Source organism: Toxorhynchites rutilus, chromosome 3 (assembly GCF_029784135.1).
Source record: "Toxorhynchites rutilus septentrionalis strain SRP chromosome 3, ASM2978413v1, whole genome shotgun sequence".
Lineage (NCBI taxonomy): Eukaryota > Metazoa > Arthropoda > Insecta > Diptera > Culicidae > Toxorhynchites > Toxorhynchites rutilus.
The window spans coordinates 250,451,420-250,466,997 of NC_073746.1; the positions used below are offsets into that span (position 1 = coordinate 250,451,420).

General features: G+C 37.0%; 1 protein-coding gene across 1 annotated transcript in view; it reads left to right on the forward strand.

The window, feature by feature from the left end:
- The first annotated feature begins 346 nt into the window (after positions 1-346).
- Positions 347-15,578, forward strand: part of LOC129775791 (uncharacterized) — a 51,288-nt gene continuing 36,056 nt past the window's right edge. Inside the window, exons 1-2 of the mRNA XM_055780890.1 lie at positions 347-750; positions 6,655-7,011. Coding sequence (XP_055636865.1) covers positions 6,888-7,011 — 124 coding nt within the window. The 5' untranslated portion in view covers positions 347-750; positions 6,655-6,887. The remainder of the gene's footprint in view (positions 751-6,654; positions 7,012-15,578) is intronic.

Sequence of the window (15,578 nt, forward strand, 5' to 3'; positions counted from 1 at the left end):
GATTTTGTTCAGGGTCAGATTAATGTAGGTCAGGAAAACATAGCTATCAATGGCGATTGCTAGTTTTCCCTAACAATTAGAAATAAACTCGCGAGAATTTGGGACAGGTGTTACATGGCGTTACCGAGGCATGACGCCTACGCGCCTGAATGATTCATCTCACGAAAAACCCATCCAACAAGAACCTGAAATATCAATGCAGGCGTTTTACAGTTTCATTTCGGATGAAACATGCACCTGCTGTGGACCGAGCCGACCGATAAGTGTCAGCAGCCCAGCTCAGCTCGCTGCGCATGGTCTTCTGCGAGGTGGTGTTTAGAGAAGTTAACAGTTGCTTCCATGCAGGCACGGAAAGCGCGCGCGAAATTTACTAAGCGCGGTCGGAAAGTCACGAGTCACGGAACAGATTTTAGAAGATTGTAGCATTCGATATAATCGGTGAAAATCTGTGGTGTTCCAAAAGTGAGTTCTGTTTTTTGTTTTCCGGTAAAATAGTCCTGTACTTGTTTTACAACTAACAGTGTGTTCATTTAAAACTGATGTTTTGAAAGTGCCGTCCAGGAGAAAGATGCGATAAAAAGTTGTTTCTTGATAGTGTTTTCAAATCTTATCGCTGCGACTTGTCTATTGTGAAGTTATTAGGCACTTTAAACGTGGCAAATTGGAACAGATAACCTGTGATAAGTGTTGTGTGATAGGTGTTGCTGGGAGATAGCTGAAGTTCATTATCAGTTCATTAGCGAATTCAATGTAAGTGTCTTCTGTATATGAGTAGATGAAACAGGGAAACAATTTTGAGTTTTCCTGCGGAGGAATAAAAAGCGATATGATTTATTATATCGAAGCTTTGAGTGACGGCGAATTTTCAAATCTATCTGCAATTAGTGGTATTTGCAAAATACATGTCGACCGAACCGAAAAGATAACGTCGCTGTGTTTTTGGTTTCAGAAACAATTAGAAGTATTGTTAATGTAGGTTGAAAGTGAGTCTGTTTTTCTCTAGCTCAAATGTATCTCATTTTTGACAATGGGAATTTATGTTTCGACCATTTTTTCGATTTGATACGATATGTGAAGGGTATTAAAACTCATTGTGATGCAAATTGATTGAAACGTCAAGCTGCTGTTTATTATACACGAGGTTCATAGTATCGCTCTGAACTAGATTATTTTTTCCATCATACAGCATTCGATCAGTTTGTCTACATCAGGAGCGGCATCATAATTAAGACCATTTAATCTTCCACTACATTATCGGTCGTTAATATTTCTTCATGGCAAAATCTAGATTTTTTTCGATGGTAAACATCGGTTATCGTAAGATTTACAAAAAGCTGTAACTTTGCGATATTCGCCGTTAATTGGCATAATCCTGTGAGTTGTTTATCCTTGATCAGCAACATAACTTATAAGATAAATGTTTCACTGATTCAATTTCATTTAGTTTTACTGGAAATATTATCCGTTGGTATGAAGAGCTTAAGATGGTTTATCAATGGTTGCTCATATTTGAAAAATCTATTTGGCTTCTGTTCAGAAGAGCGGCTAAATTTTGAACTGGAAGTGTAAAGTGTTTTGAAGGGCAATTTTTCCCTCGCTCAAGTACTAACATCGGCATAGTTCTTCTGTGAGTGCATGACTCGTAGGCTATCTCACGGTCACCATAAAATCCTTCCTCTCACTTTTACATTACGGGGATTAGTTGAAAAGTAATATACACATTGTTGCAGAGGGTGGAACAAGAGCTTCGGAAAGCGCGACAGATCGCATTTGGGAGAAGCATTCCTCCTTATTTCACAAGCGCATTTAGAATTTGCTTCTATTTTCGATGTAGGACACGTCTTTCAGTGAGGGTGCCGACTCAGAAAACAAGTCATATTTTAAAAAAAATAGTTTCAATGTTTATAACGTAGTTTGCTGTGAACGGAACGGATGGTTTGCATATTAATTGAATCGGAAATATTCTAAGACTGATATTCTAAACATTACGATTCCCTAACTCGTAAGTGGTTTTTACGAAAATCGGAAACATTCCTATTTTCCCATATACTTCATCTGTTCATATTTGTGCTTACTCATCCGTGCTGTCAATAACAAGCAACTTATGTATCAGCTTGGTTTAATATAGTAGAGGTAAATGTATTTTCATTTAGAAAGCCTCTATTATACAAATAAGTTAAAAGTTGAAGGTACGAAATCTGTTCAAAAATTATCACGAATTTTGAATTTTCGCGGATTACGTAAATTCCATTTTCAATTTTTGTTGTAGCGTTATGTTGATACTCATGTTTCTCACTTATGCCGCAGGTTTAAGGATCTTGAGTGTTCTGTTAATGTTTGACTGCTTTGCTTGCACGTGTTTTGGCTCCTTATACATACTCAATTTTAAATTTTGCTGTCAATAGATGTGAGGTGCATTCGAATATCACTTGATGAAATTACATGAAATTTTAGAGAAAAACCTTTGTATATCCAATTTCACGATGTTTAACTCTGTGAAAATGTAATCAGAAACGTATCTCTGTTTTCGACCTCATCGAGACAATTCTTTTTATTTTATCGACTAACAATTCGACAAACAGTATATTCCTGCGAATTGTTCTGCCAGCAAAAAATATATAAACATACCTTGATATATGGCTGTCAATGTAAAATTTACCGTTGACAAGAAAATAAAAACTAGGGATGGGTTATACATGACCCCATGACATGAGTCATGTCATGACTCACTAAAAACAGTTTTTTTCTCGTTTTCATGTATAAATTACACGATTTCCAAATAGTAAACGATTTTGAAGTCAAATTGAGAAAATTTCCTACAAGAATCTTCAGCTGGAGAATATTCTGCAGTTGAATTCGCTTGTTGCCAGCCCAATACTTTTGTGACGTGACAACACCTGTCTTTTTGCGGGTTCCGACTTTTGAACATCAATGTTGTATTTTCAGTTCCGTTTCAAAACTTACAAATAAACTTTGTTCTATGATTTGTTAATGATGGATGAACGTAGATTCCGTATACTCAGTTTTTCAAAAAACTCGTAAGAACCTGCATTTTGACGGCAGGCATTTTGTGACGTGACAACGCGCTCTGTGCGAATAAACAGTCTCCACTAAGCGTTGTCACGTCACACAATCAATATACTGTATCAAGTTGTATTGAATAAGAATTTCATCGTATTGTAGCAAGATATATACTATTTTTTATGTTTTTTTATTACTCTGGATACTTCTTACTTTCCTCTGAGATCTCCCCTTTCCCTTCCAAAAGTCCATCCTATAGGGGAAGGTGGTCCTAACGCAACCGGTGGTCCTGAACCTACCATCCTTTGTATCCCAGGAAAGGTGCTTCCTACTGAATTTTCAATAGTGTCAAATGAAAGGAGTCATAACGCTGACAATTTGATAATATGGTGACTTTTTTCTGGCTCTCTTCATTCGAGCGTTTTAGCGCCATTTTACGTTTTCATTCCTTCAAAAACAGAGAAGAAATATGTTCGACCTGTGTGCAAAATGAGTTTTATGTTCTTTTAGATTGTGAAACATTGCGAAACAAGGCAATTTTAATTGTTTATGGTATGTTCATCTAAATAAGCTATATAAATTGAATCTACCTGTATACACGGTAAGTTTTCATTTGGGAAAAGTCGTGGTGGTCTCAAATCGACCTCCAGTTTTCATATCGTGATTGTTTAACACGTTCACTCTGGCACTTGCCATCAATGACTAGCACAATCCTGATTCATCGAGTGGCGCTCACAGCAGGAGGAACGCATTTGATTTTGCTATCAGAAACTTTTGACTATTTTGACTATTTGTACACATCCGCGCACATACCTGTGCAAGGGCGTTTATGTTTGCGTGTTGAAGATGACTTTGACGTTGACTTTGATCGTTGATCATTGATTTTTGAGAAAGCATTTGTGTGTGCACTTTCTTTGTATAACTCCACGAACGTCGCTCTAAGGCTAAGTTCTTTCCACTCAAAAATTCCCCTTTATTCCGCGCGGCGAATGAGGTGAGATGGCTCAAGTCACTGCATTCTCGTAGGCGAATGGCGTGACTATAGTTTATCACTAGGTGAGATTTGAAGTCGTGTCCTCATATGTTATCAACTCGGGTATCAAAAAGAAGTTGAAAAGTAAGGTAGCTTCCACAATGGAACGAGAAACTTTGCTATCTCACGTCACTCGCCGCGTGGAATAATGGGGATTATCTTCCTCTCACTTAAATCCTATCTCTCATTATCAAACATTATTCTTTTTTTATACTTCTTCGCGCACCCATGGATATATGCCAACATTACCGTTCACGATCGTATTGTGGGATTTCATGCCATTCCCGGTCTTTTATATCCGTTTTTAACGAACCGGAAGTCACCATTCTCGATTCCAAAATGGCATCGGGATACGATATTCGACTTCCGCTGATAAGCCCCTATCGCATGGGGTTTTCATATTTTTTTAGCATTCAATAATACCATCAGCAAACCGGGAGTTGAAATAAGATTATATCTTATGTTATGGAATCTACGTTCATATATTGTTGATAAAACATAGGAGAAAGATCAATTGTATGTTTTGAAACGGAACAGTAATTAATTAAATTAATCATTAATGTTCAACAGTCCGAAACAGCATAAAGTCAGGTGTTGCCATGTCACAAAAGTATTTGACTGATAGCAAATCTATCTAATTATAAAATATTCTTCAACTGATGATTATTGTTGGAAATTTTCCTAATTTTACTATAACACCGATCAATTTTGTGTGCTTTATTCATGAAAACGCAAAAAAAGTGTTTGTAGTGAGTCAAAATGTTGTTACGTCACACTGGAATGGATCGTATACTTTTCGTGACGTGACAACAACTTCTGGAGCCAGTTGATACGCCTCTATTTGTGGACCGATCTCAACCAAATTTGGTGGGCTGTTGACCTTCATTGTTCGCTCAGAGAAACCTAAGTATTAAAATGTTTGAACCTATGTTCGTTTGATAAACTGAAAAAAATGCTCTATTTTTGTGACGTGACAACGCTTCAAAATACCTGTTTTTCGAATGCATGTTTCTCATAAATTACGAAATGAAACAGAGGTCTACCCACGGATCTTCAAACAAGCATTTAATCACCAATTCAATGGTATATAGACATTGAAGTTAGGTTAATCATGTGCAGAGATATCTCAAGAAACATAAAAATAGTGAAAACCTAGAATATTTTGAATATAATTATGTAGTTTTTTAAACTCGCTTCTCTCAAAGGTTGGTGCATAAAAATTGAATTTGTTACAAAACATTTATGATATAACTAGTGCTTATTCAAATAACGTTCTCTATTTTCTCCTAAAACTAGATTTGAAATTTGATTCTCTGGTGCATAACCCCATGGAATGGTTCACATGTGACATAACCGCAAGGTTAACGTAGGACTAATGCTGGCTTAGTAATCATTTGTTTGAAGTTGTATCTTAATCAATCCTCAATAGATGGATGATTGAATATTTTCCTTTCCCCTTGGATAGAATGATAAACGTTGGTTAGTTATTATTGTTTTCGCAATGCTATGGATATATTCAAACAGTACTTAGCTGCTCTTTTGGTAGCTCGTTTTAGACGGTAAAAATTGAGGTGTACAAATTGGAAGGTAGGATTTAGCGCATTTATATAATGCTTGACAGTTTACAATAATTCATAGTTTGTTTCAAGAGAGTTAAAAGTTGATCGTGATACGCAAATCGTGCAGAATAATGCAGAAATTTGTGTTTCATTTGTATGACAGCCCCCCCTAAGAGAGGAGGTAGGAGTATCTAACCAACCTAAAACATGTATTGCACCCTAAAATTTACACATGCCAAATTTGGTTTCATTTGCTTGATTAATTCTCGAGGAATGCAGAAATTTTCGTTTCATTTGTATGGCAGCCCCTCCTTAGAAAGGGGGGGTGGAGAGTCTAACCACCATAGAAACATTTATTACACCCTAAAACCTCCATATGCCTAAGTTGGTTTCATTTGCTTTTGCTTGATTAATTCTCGAGTAATGGAGAAATTTGTGTTTCATTTGTATGGTGGCCAACCCCCCCCCTCCCTCCTTAGAGTATCTAACCACCCTAAAAACATTTATTGCACCCTAAAATGTACCTCCATATGCCTAATTTGGTTGCATTTGCTTGATTAATTCTCGAGCAATGTAGAAATTTTTGTTTCAATTGTATGGCAGGGGGGAAGGGGTCTCAAACTATCATGAAAACCTTCCCCGGCCCCAAAACCCCTACATTTTAATTTTCATGTCGATCGGTTCAGTAGTTTCCGAGTCCATAAGAATCAGACAGACAGATAGACAGACAGACAAACAGACAGACAGAAATCCATTTTTATATATATGGATTAGTAAAAAATATAGTAAAGAGTTTGGCTCCTTTCAACTTATGTAACTGAGCTTGTGGGAATTAGTTAACACATTGCGATGGTGATAATGCGTTTTGTATTTATAAACGGTGACAAAAGACATACTAAACATACGTATAATATTGAAGCACGCCTCCGATGTTACAACGGGTCTTCAAGAACCCCGTTTGCATTTCATATTAGTTTTATAATTAATAACCTTCATTCTAATTATTGAATTAATAAAATGTACTTTTGTTTTGTCTTTCAGCAACAAACAATTAATACACAATAGCGCCAAATCTACATTATGTGATTTTCAAAACCGTGAACCCGAACGGTTACTGTGAAGATAAATAAATACATCAACGAGATCTCCAAAGTGCTATGGCACATTGATGATAGAGAGCATCTATGAAGTAGTTGCCCGTCTCCGTAGTGAAATATAACCACTCGTGGGATTGTAGAGATTTAGTGCTTACAACTAATTGCCATACCCCCGAGATGACCTGCAATAAACGACACTATCAGCACCGGCGGTTTCGGACCCAAGGATTGCGCCGACTGCTGGCTATTGTCAGCTTGGCCTCACTCGCGAGTGCTGCTTACGGTCAGTTAGTTAGCTCAGGTATGTTTGGTGTGCATAAATGTTTGATTTTGTACAGATGATGAATACGATAAAATCCGCAAAGGCCATCGTGTTTGATTTCGAGCTAGCATCGCATGACGACAGACAATATTACATTGAAGTATGATTGTGGACGTGATTGTTGACGGTATTAAGTATAGAGCTGATTGTCCCAGATTAGGAATAAGCTTTTTTTTTGTTGATTTTCCTCTTCCAAGCATCTTAGAAGCTTTTCTTTTTTTCATTCGGTTTGCGCTTGAGGAAACCGGAGGTGAGAAAATGTCATTAATTAATATGCCGATTAATTTATTGTGTGCAAATGACAATTAAATCGCATGCGCATAATTCGATTGTTACAGACGGGTACAAATTGCGAAATAGGAATGGGAAACTTGAGTGTACTCATTTGTCATTCAGTTCGACAGACTGAGACTAGCATATCCGGATTGTAGGGTAGTGAATGTCCCCAAGAGATTGTCCAATTAGTTCAGTTGTTCACTGAATGATCGAAGGCTCATTCAGCTGTATAGTCACACAAACATTATCTTGGAGTTTATCGCGTGCTGGCTCAGGAGCTGGGGATTCGTTATTATCGTAATTAATTTAACATTGTTGTGAGTTGTGGAATCTGCCGAGAGCATCAGCAGCAGTTTGGAATATCCACCGATTTAGTCTATCGAAAATCCCAATCTCTGCAATCGGGCCGCTCAAGACGATGAGTGAACCCCAGGAGCTTATTTTCGTCGTCACAAACTGCTAGAAATCCCCAACCGTGGGGATATATTTATTTCAATCAGCGTTTTTATACGCATCGTTTAACATGTGATCCAGCATCATTATCGAGCTGAGTCATTGACATCACCGCTAATGGGAATATGTTCGTTTTTATTTTATCCCGTATGAGTTAACGAACAGTTGAATGAATGGAGGGAAAGTGTAGAACCGGTTCTTATCGTATGTTCTCGAGATAAAGATGTACCCATTCGCACTTGAGAGGCCGGTTGATAAGGTGAGATAAATCGCTCAACATTCAAAGGAGTGATTGGTTCGAAAATTAACCGCGGGTTTTAATGAAAATGATTATATTATCGACGTTAATTACCATTCATCATGTCAACCGCAGCTTCTCATTGTGTCAATTATACATTTCGCCCTGACAAGATATCGAGAATATGCGCGTAATTGTGATTCGTTGATTGTTTTAGGTGGAGCGAATTTGTGATAACTTGTCAACAATTTTGTCCAACACGTGTCATTTGCGGACGTGCTGAATCTCAATTTAGATGATCAATCTACTACTACAATCTACTAATCTACAATGCATGTTTCCAATTATGAATGGGAGAAAAAGTTGCAAGTTTTGAGTTTTTCGGTTATCGTTTGGTTGTGGAATTGTATGGTAAAAAATGAGTGCCAGTAGTTTTGTGAATTATCCTTTTCATTAATCCTAAATTATGAATCTATGACGAGAAATGGAAATAGTAATGGATGACGATCAGAAGCACAAAAACTTCTATGAGAAGCCTCGACAGCCAGTAACGTCAATGTCCAAACCGAATATCCATGGTTTCCAGAGTATGCTCTGTATTTTATGGGTCAGAAGGGTGTCTTCTATTATGACCTGCTGTAACATGGTTAAACCATGGTATATTGTTTGGGGTGCTTTGAGTTGTACGCTTTACAGCCCAGATTCGATGGCTGCAGAGCGCTCTTCCACGTCACGTCAGAACAAGACATCAAAAATCATATTGATACATTTCTGGGCTTCCCGAGATCCCCGTAGTAGTGATATCTACCACTATATTTATAAATTTCTAATGGGTTATACCCACGAGATACGATTTTTTGCGAGGTTGATACATTGAATGTCACATGTTTGGAGAAAGATTTTCTTTGCATATTGACCCGTTCCATGGATTACCACCTCTCGAATAATTCATACAATGAAATTTAATTTCAGGCTTGATTTATAATTATGCACTACATCTCAGACGATTCCTTTTCCAGGCAATTTCCTCGAAGGTAAAATTCTTAATTGCCCCTCCTCTTGTGTATTCCCTTTCCCTATTCTGTTGAAATTGTTTACTGTAACTTGTTTAACAATTTTCTGATGTCAAACTTTGTTACGCCCCACTGAAGGAATGTCAGAGTAATATGCATACGAAAATCCAACAAGCCAGCCTGCAACCACAACCAAACAGCTGGAGAAAATTATTCTGTCTCGTTCAGACAGAATATATTTTTTGTTCCGAAGAAACTAAGTAATATACGAATGTCTAGCCGAACTTTCGTCTAAAATTCTAATAGCATTCGCTCATGAAGAGGTTCTTACTTCTTTACACCATGCACCAGGGGAAAACTTATAGCATATCCGAAAAAAAAATCAACGACAATACCTGGAACGGTTTGTGTGTAGTTCTTGAATGCATTGAACCGACTCACACGCTGGGTCTCGAGGTTCTAATTGGGGATATTTCCCCTATCTCTTCGGTTCACCGAATAATAATTCTAGTTGCTCACGCGTTCATTGTCTTGTAATCTACTGTACTCAAAATAAAATAAAAATGCATATTTAAAACAAGTTCTGCATCTGCAATTCTGCGTGGACAAGCGTGGACATTCCTTATACCCCTCCCCCAGTTGTCCACGTGGACATTCCTCCGGGTTTGAAAAAAAAAATCAAGCAATTTAATTTTTTTCGCTCAAATTTCATTTCAAGTTTGTTTCTATTTCCTATTCCATATTTTTATTGATAGAAATTTTAGCCTTACCAATGGTAACGATTTGACGGCGCCAGTGGTTGTATGGTTAGCGTAACAGCCTCACAATCCGATCGGCCTGGGTTCAATCCCAGCTGGCGTCGTTGGGATTTTCTGAGGCGAAAAATCTCTGGTTACGTCTTCCTTCGGAGCGGAAGTAAAAGAAGTTGGCCCGGCTCATGAGTTGTTGAGTCTGATAGGTAGGAACAGGTGGAGTCGCCTCCCTGATGTCGGTGATTGGCACTAAAGTGGCGGAAATAGGCCGACGAAAAATAAGCGAAGATAAAAAAAAAAAAAAATGGTAACGATTTGTCTTGAAATCTTAAATTTTTTTCAACATTGTCCGGGAGCTCATTATTTTCTTCCGAATTCCATTTACGTTATCTCCATATTCATTTTAAAATATAGATTGTGAACTTATTTTCGAGTATTTTTATTAAAGCTGGATGGCTGTTTGAGTTTTCAAAAAATCAGACAATGAAATCAAGCACTTTGTTTGAAAACATAATTTTCTCGTCAGAACATCAATGACTTTTGCTTTTACAGGTTCGGTAGTGCCTGATGGCTATAATGAAGCTAGTAAAAACAAAACATCTGCAGTATCATCGTGATCGATGATTCCGTTGACCTACAATCCTCAATTGTTAAATCAGGCTGAAAAATGTGTGCCAATTCTAAGGAAAAAACCAAAAGCATATTTTTGTAGACATAGATCTTTTCGATCATAGATGCACCGTTTTTTCCTGTATATGTACATCCTTCATGCAACTTGAGAATTCCATCCTCTCAGAACTTATGCTATGCAGTAAGTTGAAGTTCTTACAAGAATCTTAACAGTTAATAATCTGAAGATTCAATATCTGATGAGTAAGGCGGGTGGAGTTTTAGAAGTGCCCTAGGAGCGTTCTGGATCGTTGATTTTAATACGTTGAGCTGCTAGCAGCTTTTTGTTGGAATTCATCGAAACTAGTTGCTTGGAAGAAGCTCATGATACAGATTTTCTTCCAGTCCTACCAGACCCAGCCATAACTTTCTTCAAGCGGAAATCTGCTTCGGAGTTAAGATTTAAGATTTTTTTTAACTCAACATTCTTGTGAACAATTCGCTACAGATATGTATTTTCGTCGCGTTTATGAAACGAACCGCATATTGAGATAAGTCCCTTCAAGTGTTTTTCGGTAAAATAAACCCTTATTCCGAAATCCGGTCGGATTAGCACAATATTGCGTTCTTTAAGAGTGTATTCTAGTCTAGAAACTTGAAAAAAAATCATTTTTCTCTTCATATTTCTCTAATTCAAACATTTAAGAATATCCCTTAGAAGAGACTTTTCAAAAATCTCATTATTTACCAAGTTATAGCCATTTTAGTGATGCGATATCTTATCTAGTACGGCCATAACAATTAACTTCAAGCGCGTTTTTCTCGAAACATGTTTTTCAAGCTGACTTACACGATATCTCAAGTTCTACTTATCCGATCTATGTTTATATGAATACAATCTGTATGCATCTCTCTATCGCATGAAATTCGTGTCTCTATCCCCCTTAATCTGATCGAGTCAAATCCTATCGGATTGTGCAAATGTTGCAATCTTGAAATGCAGAATGCAAAAGTTTATTTCGTTCGGATTCCGATGTGTCAAATCCGACCGGGTTCCGTAATACGGGTAGACCATGCATTGTAGCGTTTTTCGTGATGTTTCGTCTCTCATGAACGGTGATTTTCGACATCTGTAGCGAATCTACAAATTCATGTGCATCAAGGATTAATCTTTTCTTTTAATTAATCAGCAGTAGTAGCATGAACTTTCCAGACAACTCAAAAGAAGCGTATTACAAAAATTACCAGACATCAATGAAGAACAAAATCATTGCATGAAATAGATCTCCAGAGATACGGCCCATACACTCATGGAAGAATTTGTTGTTCGTTTGTTCAGAAATCCTTGACAGTTCTCGAAAAAAAACAAACAGTTTTGAGCAAAAGCTGAATTCAACCCGCACTTAAGTCGTGATTTTTAGTACTACAAAAAATCCAACATTTTTTGTGTTATTGGGTGTCTTTATCCTGACGGATTTAAGGGCCCTCTATTACCCATTGGAATAAATTGATGGATCCAAGTTCATGTGCGTTACCTTCAGAATATACATATGGATGTTTGACCGAGCAGCACTCTCAGGCAGTTCATTCTTTTTATTGATGAATACTGAGTACTCAGGGCGGGCGCGAAGTTCAAAAAATCGTGTAAATACAAAACGGATCTCATTCAATTTTGACTATTAACTTGAATGTTTTACTTGACAAAATTACTTAACGTATCCACGTGGACATTATCAAAACCCCCTCCCCCCTCACCGTGGACAAGTGTGGTCATTTTCGTAACCCCTACCCCCTCTAAAATTGTCCACGTGGTATGTGGACAGCCCCCAAGGCCTATATAGTGAGAATAGGGAAACGTGTAAACAATGTAACGTATGAACTTTTTTCTGATTTTACTCATCGCTTACAAGCTCCCGCGATGCAACAAGTAACATTCTTGCATGCAATTCGGGTATGTTTTTTTCTTCAATGTCACGATGCATCGAACAAGAGGTATGTTTGATTTGCTCTGTGGTTTCGATTTTTAGTTTCACTCTAGACAGCGATCAGCTATCACCATGTGTGGAACCATGTGAGAGTTAATTTGGAAATTTCACTGCTGTGCCGATTGCTCGCGCCGCTCAGTGAAAGCATTCTGTGCAACGAAATATGCGTTTGTTCAACAGAAAAAAAGGACTGTGCTCTGGAATATATTTTCTGTTTCTTTCTACTGATTACCAACACTGAAAATTTAGTTAAAATTTTACTTTTGAGTAATAGTTGTCGATTATATTTTGGAAAAGTAATAGGTTATGGTGTTCTATGTTTGGTTTTATCTGGTAAATTTACCCTACTTGTTATTGATAATAATATTTCTGACATTAGTTCAACTTTGTTTTGTTACTGAGAAATCAAATTTATTTAATACTAGCTGACCCGGCAAGCTTCGTCTCGCCCAGAATGGATTTTTTGTTATGAATACTTTCAAACATTCACGTTTTATTAATAAGCAAACGTTCAACGTTCTAATTGACCCTTTACAATTTCCTTTTACTATAAATTCCCTAGTACCGTTCTAAATCATATTTCAGGCACTTAAGACATTTGATGCAGAAACCAGATCTGAACTTTATGCACATGTATTATTTAGTTGATATCTGTCTGTCTGCCTGATTCTTATGGACTCGAAAACTACTGAACCGACCGACATGAAAATTGGTATGTAGGGGTTTTTGGGGCCGGGGAAGGTTTTCATGATAGTTTGAGACCCCTCCCTCCTCTCTGAGGGGGGCTGCCATACAAATGAAACACAAATTTCTACATTACTGGAGAATTAATCAAGCAAATGAAACGGAATTTGGTATGTGGAAGTTTTAGGGTGCAATAAATGATTCTATGGTGGTTAGACTCTCCACCCACCTCTGTAAGGGGGGGCTGCCATACAAATGAAACATAAATTTCTGCATTACACGAGAATTAATCAAGCAAATGAAACCACATTTACCATGTAGAGGTTTTAGGGTGCAATCAATGTTTTTACGGTGATTAGATAATGTTTCTACGGTGGTTAGACACTCCACCCTCTCTCTAAGGGGGAGATACCATACAAATGAAAGGCAAATTTCTGCCTAATTCGAAAACTAATCAAGCAAATGGAGCCAAATTTGTCATGCGAATATTTTAGACACGAAATGTTTCCATGGTGAATAGACACTCCTACCCTTTTTCTGATGGAGGGGGGGGGGGGGTGTGGTCTGCCATACAAATGAAACATACATTTCTGCATAATTCAAGAACTAATCAAGCAAGTGGGGGTTTTAGGGGCAAGAAACATTTCTAAAGTGCGTCAACACTCCTCCCACCTTTCTTAGAGGGGGGGTGGCTTGCCATGAAAATGAAACACATATTTCTGCATAACTCGAGAACTAATCAAGCAAATGGAACCAAATTAGGCATATGGGTACAATAAATGTGGTGGTTGAACACTCCACCCCCTCTCTAAGGGGGGGCTGCCATACAAACGAAACACAAATTACAGGAGGCACACAAACACAAACTTCTGTATAACTCGAGAACGAATCAAGCACAATTTGGGATGTGAGGGTTTCTGGGTATGAGAAATGTTTCTATGATGGTATGATACCCCTCCCTCCTCTGGAATGGAGAGGGGGTCCCATAAAAATATTAAACATATTTAAACCAAAAATATTCCAACCAAACATGACAATTGAAAATTTTCGGAAAACTCTGAAGGAAAAAGGGAAAATTCGGAAAATCTAATTCCCATATGTTCTACAATTACATAGTGACAAGTGCTGTTAGTCCATTTGATGTTTGCGCTAGCGAAATTGATATTCGTTCGAAACTGGAAATGGATTTTTTTGTGATGAAATGCACTCCTATATCTTATTTTATCTATACCAATAAAATAGTATCGCCGAATGTGTTGATAAGAGCAGAATTCGAGGAAGGAATTGTCCGATTTAGGGCTGTCTTTATTCTATCATATTTTATGTATAAAACATTTATTCCATGTAACGGAGAAACATGTTATTTGCAAGTGGTTGAAAAATCTTGAACGAGAATTGTGTCTGAAAATAATCTGATATTATAATGATGAGTTTTGTTAGAAATACTTGAAATTTCATAGTAAAAGGTAAATCCAACGGAGTCGATGAGAAGATCAATCAGTGAACAGTTCTGCGATTGGACCCATGAACTTGCTCATAGTAAGAAAACTTGAATGTTTGAAGGTATTAATAACAAAAAAACAAATGAGACGAAGTTTGCCGGGTCAGCTAGTTTTGAATAAATTAGTACAATATGCTTTCAAGCTTTCTACTATGGTACCTATTTGATTGAAAACATCAAAACATTATTGAATAAAAATGCTTTTCAATTGAAGCGAATAAGAATCAAATTTAGAACACTATTTATGAAAAAAAACAAGTTCCGGATAAAGTTAATTCGAATTTCGGACACTCTGTTAGCATAACGGTTTCTTGTGGTTTTAAGCTTAATTTAAATTTCTGTACAATTACTAATGCAATGAAATGATCAAACATGCGAGTATAATAACCAATTGACCTGTCTCTAAGTGTACTGCAACTTTCCTTACACACCCAAATGGGTTGTAAACTTGTAGTAGAACCAATACCACTTGTTTTTTTAATTAACTTGAAATAGTTTTCAAAAACCTCTTTTGTAATATTTACAAGCATTTACCCCTTCCCCTATTTTCCTTCAAAATGCTTGTCGTTTCTTGATTTTTCTTTATGTTGTAGCTTCATAGTTTAAAATATCGTAAGGGTTATATTGCTTGAATGATAATTATATATTTCAATTCAAGTTATTAGTTGTTCAAATTAATAAAATAACTCAAGGTTATTCACAGAGCTTGAATCTTGATTCTGCTTTTATGTTACATAGTTTCATCTATTTTGTCATTATTCTTTTGTACCAATTTCGCTTAAGAAATTCGTGAATTTGAAGTTTTTTTTTGCCTTTTTCAGTTGTTCAAGTTTCTTCTGCTTCATCCGCAACTTAGCTATTGTTTGGATTTCTTTTCGTTTGAACTTAGTTTTCCTTTTCTTTTCGTCGAGTTATGCAGAAATTTGTGTTTTGTTTATATGGGAAAACCCCTTTCAGAGGAGGAAGGTATTTCAATCCATCATAGATTTTAATCTCATCTAAGACCACCTAACAAATTCTATAACCATAATATCA